Below are 5,011 nucleotides of genomic sequence, written 5' to 3'. Positions count from 1 at the left end.
ACTTATCACGTTTTTATATATATATATATATATGTTATCTTGAGCACGAAAAAATGTAATTAACTTTTAAAAATTTAAAATAATAATATTTTTAATATGATATGAAATATTTTATTGGTAAAAATGTAAAAAATAAATTTTTTGTTGTTAGAAATATAATATAAGAATTAGGTGGAATATATGCAAATGCCGAGTTTCTTTTTTTTCTTGCAACTTCTAAATTGAAGAAATCATTTTTATGGTTGTCGGGCATCCAATCAGGATCATTGAAATACAATTTTTTAATTTTTTAATTTTTTAGGGTGAGGCTCACTCAAAGAGTTTGAAAAATTATTCCATTGAAATCACCTGATCTACGGTCCCGATGTATTTCGGTGGACCCTACCAAATTTATTATTATTACTTTTAAAACTAAAATAATCATGACCGTAAGAATCGGATGACTCAGGTGCGCGCACGCAATAAAAAGTCCATTGGGGTTTTCGTTTCCTGCCGCGTCCCGATTCCGATCAAATTTATTATTATTATTTTTAAAACTAAAATAATCCTGACCGGATGACTCAGGTGCGCGCACGCAATAAAATGTCCATAGTTGGGGTTTTCGTTTCCTGCCGCGTCCCGATTCCGAAAGCAGGATTGTTACCGCGCTCGGAGGACAAAAAACCCTACGAGTTGCAGCTCTGAGCGCCTATCGAACCGCAAGTAGATAACGGTGCTTAGGATGCCACTGAGACTATCTGAGGTTTACTAGGGTTTTGTGTTCAGCGATGGCCATTGGGAAAATTACCATCGTCATTGGAGCAGGTTTCTTTTCCACCGTATCCTTCTGTTTCTGTTTTAACTTGTTTTGCATATTGATTTGCGTTTACTGGTTGACGAGTTTCTCTTATTTTGGAATATGCGAATTCAACGTTTTGCATATCCCTCTTTCCATATCTTTGGACGCGTTTTTGGATCAATACCACCTCCCGAACTTTAATTGCGATTAGATGGAGGCAACTGAGATTAAGTTCTGATGCGCACCTTTTCCATTTGCTTATTTTGATTTTCTAGACGGAAGAAATTATGAGTTTATTTTGGTATTGCTCTTAAAAGCCGAGTTATTGTTCTTATATATTGCTTAGGGTCCTCTTAACTGAGTTTTAGCATTATTTTGTGAGACAGTTTATGGTCCGAGTGGATAAGTTTTAGTTGTGAAAGCTAGCGGAATAGTGCAAATGTTTTTAATTTGGAAACCGATTGAGGGGCTACCTGATAATGGATTTAACCTAGGGTTTAGGCAGGATTTAAGTGGAATCTTGACAGACGTCATTTTGGACAAAATAAATTCCCGGATGCCATAAATCCATATTCTATAAATTTCATTTGTAAATCCCAGACTTACTAAATCTCACGAACCGGTGGATTTAACTTTGCAAGGCTTGGGATTTAATTTTGCTGGCTTTTGGGTGCCTCCAACAGCCATAATAACTTATTAAATATTGGCAAAAATTGCCAAACAATTATATTATATTTACTGAATTTAGTAAATTCACTGCTAGGCAGTTTTTTGGATTTAACCTATTACAAATTGAGTAAATCCGGATTTACGGGATACTAAATCCTAATACCTTAAATCTCATTTTTCGCTAGACAACACCTATGAATATTAGTAAATGTCTTGAGAAAGATTCGATAATTATTAGGATTATAAATTAGGCTGTTGGATATTGAAACAAGATGCGCCTGGGCATTGAATCTATACATTCTTCGAGATTGTCTTTCATTCTTTTCTTGTTAAGATTTTTTGTTTTTTATTGCTCACATGATTAAATTATTTCAAATGAATGATTTGTATATAATGTAAAAGAAAATTAAATTTTGTGGCTGAGATTTTTTCGATGTTAGAAAGTTTGGTACACTAGAAATTAAGTATGCTTAGAGAGTAATCAATAGGTTAGATATTAGAAATATCTCTCTTCAGGAGCTTACTTAATAGAGCATGTCCATTGAACAACCTTTGTTGGGATGTTTAATCAACCCTTAAGAAAACACAAAACTTTATTAGATTTATCTTTTCACATGAACTTTAATGTTGTTGGTATTGCTCTTGGTGCTTAAAGTTAAAAATACAATTAGCTGGAATAGTTTCATTGACGGACTGTCAATTGAATAAAATATATTATACTTTAATCAAGATTAGGTAGATTTGAAATCAACATGATATATGATATACACAATAAATGTGTGTTTTTACAAATATTCACACATACATATGCATGGATTCAAAATTTTATAACATATAAATAATAATACATGCACACATACACGATTGTATATATCTTATGTTACTTAACATAATTTTATAAATAAATGAATGAATGAACAAATTTAATGAATGGTGAATGAATATATACAAAATATTTAATAAAATTGTTGTACTTAAATCAAATTAACTCTAAACTTCACTCACACCATCCCTTATTAGCTTTATGGAAATTTTCTGTTGCTTAAATTTTTATCCTACAAAATTATCAGTTTTTCTATTTAATATATTTATCATGGTCTACTTCTTTCGATCTTAGGTATTATAGAATTGGACAAGCCAATATCAAAAGCTTCTTCAGTGCCACCACCCTTTCTCCTTGAAAGGAGCACCCACATGTTTTAAGGGGTGTTAAACTGGCCCATTACCATTCTTCATGCCTTAAATTCTCTTTTTTAGCATTCTCAATTGGAGGATTATGAATACTATAGTTTTGGGGTGCTAGTAGGTGTGTTTGCCATCGATCAAACTCTAGACGTGGCCAATAACCCTGAAGTTGAATCTTGGGAGTTGAATATGGAGGCGGTGCAGAAATACCTAGAAATAAACATGATTTTGATTTTATTTCGACTATGTTTTACGCTGGCTTTTGACTACCTAACACAACCTTTCATTTTTCACATCCGGGCTTGGGATAGACTATGGCAATGTTAAATTGCTCAAATGCATGTTTGAACTTATGTAGGATTTGATGGGTTGCTTCGATAAGTCCTAATTAATATATATTAATCCTATATCTTGTTTAATATTAATTCAGTTGAGCTAGCCCACTCTTGGTAATATTAGTTTTATTTATACAAACTAGATTATGGAGTTCCAACCTAATTGTTTGCCCTCGTCGATGTAGGCTTGGCTTATGGCAAACCATGCAAATATTGGCTTTATTTTTTTTTAATGTTTGGACTGCTTGTGATTGCTTTTGGATCACTATTGATAAGTGCTTCCTTATGAAAGTTATATGTCTTTCCTAACACCCTTGACTAAGACTGCATAAATTTGGGTTGGTGATGAAATGATGCGACAATTTTTAATAGTTTTGGTAAATCACAAAAAACACATTAAAACTAGTCAAAAAGGTTTACTCGTGTTTATTGCGTATCCAATGACAAGCTTGAACTTGAAATCCAACTCGAGTTCAGATCATATGGCGAGCTCGAGCTTAGCTTGTCGAAATAAGAGCTGGTTTGAGATTGACTCACGAGTTCAAGCTTGAAACCTTCAATATTGGAGTTCTTGGCATGGATGGAGTTTGTTAGAGATTTAATTGGAGGCTATGCTGGGATCTCTCGTTAGAGATGACAATGTTGAAATGAACTATGTTGGTAGAAGTTCCAATAAATAGGATCTGAGCTGTTGGGGGAAGTCACGATAGAAGTTTTCTGGAGAAGGCAATAGCAGGATCTCTGGCATTGAAGGAAGTCATGATGGAAGCTCATTGAAGAATGTTGTGACAAGAACTATGAGGTATGAATAAGAGGAGAGGAGCGCGTCATGCAATGAGCCCCAAATTAAGCTACAAGAATTTTTATTTTGAATTTAATCGAGCTAACTTGTTAGCCAACAAGCCTATTCAGGCCAAGCTCAAAGTCAAACGTCTATCCTATATGAGTTCTAAGTTGAGCTTGATCTCATGTTCATGGTTTGATAAGTTCATCTCAAGAGCTCGTTAACGAGTTGAGTTTGAGCCGACTCGCAAGCCATCTTGGCTTAAACATCTACCTCATATTTATCAGATGATGATTATTAATTTCAACCTCACCGTAGAAGATATGCTAAATTTTTCACAAAGCTAAGTTTGGAAGAAAAGAAAGTAATATTAACTATATATGAAATATGATATCTTATAGCCTAGAATTCTATTGCTATTTATAGATTTTACATCATGAAGCCATATGAGTAACAAAGAATATTAATCTAATTGAAGACTTGTATCCTAAAAAAATATACTGAAGTACTTGAGTTTCAACATTTTGCCATTTTATTTTTCAATTTTTCACTTTAAGAGTTTTTATATAGGATTTAAAAGCATTTATCTCTTTATCTCATTATCACATTATGTCATGTTCATGAGTAAATTTTCATTTTTTTGTACTTCCTCGCTTTCTTTATTAACACATTTTGTCTCTCAACCCTTTATAGTTGGATGAAATTTTCTCTTTTCCTTTGATTGATCGGGTAATTATCATAAAAAGAGTTTAAATATAACTCATGCACTTTTAACTAATATTTGAGGTCAAATAGTCCAAGAAGGGCTATTGACAGACATTGATGACATCTTGCATTGATTTTTTATGTAATTGGTATGAAAATGCATGCAAAAAGGTGGTAAATAATGCATGCAAGATTTTAAATTATTATATCCATAGAACATTTGACAAGCTAGGTAATAAGCTTTTTAAAATTTTAAACAAATACTATTATTTTTTTTCTTCTCCTATGTGGTGCAAATGTTGGTGATGTTGCATCAGTTATCTCAGACATAAATTAACATTTTTTGGAAGATTTTATGGCAATATAGTTCCCCACCAGACCAGGAATTAAGCTCTTAAGATCTTCATCAGTCAATCAAGTGTCTTCTAATGTTGTGTGGATCTTCCATTTAATAAAATATCTATGCTGTCCAGTACCATTTGTTGAAGATTCATCTAGAGATAAAATGACTAAGCTTGAAGAGGATATTGTTTGTGGGGAGGACCCTAAATAAAA

General features: G+C 32.9%; 1 protein-coding gene across 1 annotated transcript in view; it reads left to right on the top strand.

The window, feature by feature from the left end:
• The first annotated feature begins 585 nt into the window (after positions 1–585).
• The window catches only part of LOC110025175, a 70,992-nt gene continuing 66,566 nt past the window's right edge, over positions 586–5,011 (top strand). The window contains exon 1 of the mRNA XM_020725487.1: positions 586–804. Coding sequence (XP_020581146.1) covers positions 768–804 — 37 coding nt within the window. The 5' untranslated portion in view covers positions 586–767. The remainder of the gene's footprint in view (positions 805–5,011) is intronic.

The sequence above is a fragment of the Phalaenopsis equestris genome, unplaced genomic scaffold, assembly GCF_001263595.1.
Source record: "Phalaenopsis equestris unplaced genomic scaffold, ASM126359v1 Scaffold000293, whole genome shotgun sequence".
NCBI classification, from domain to species: Eukaryota; Viridiplantae; Streptophyta; class Magnoliopsida; order Asparagales; family Orchidaceae; genus Phalaenopsis; species Phalaenopsis equestris.
The sequence above is the reverse complement of the archived record's forward strand: the minus strand, read 5'-3'. Positions and strand labels throughout refer to the sequence as shown.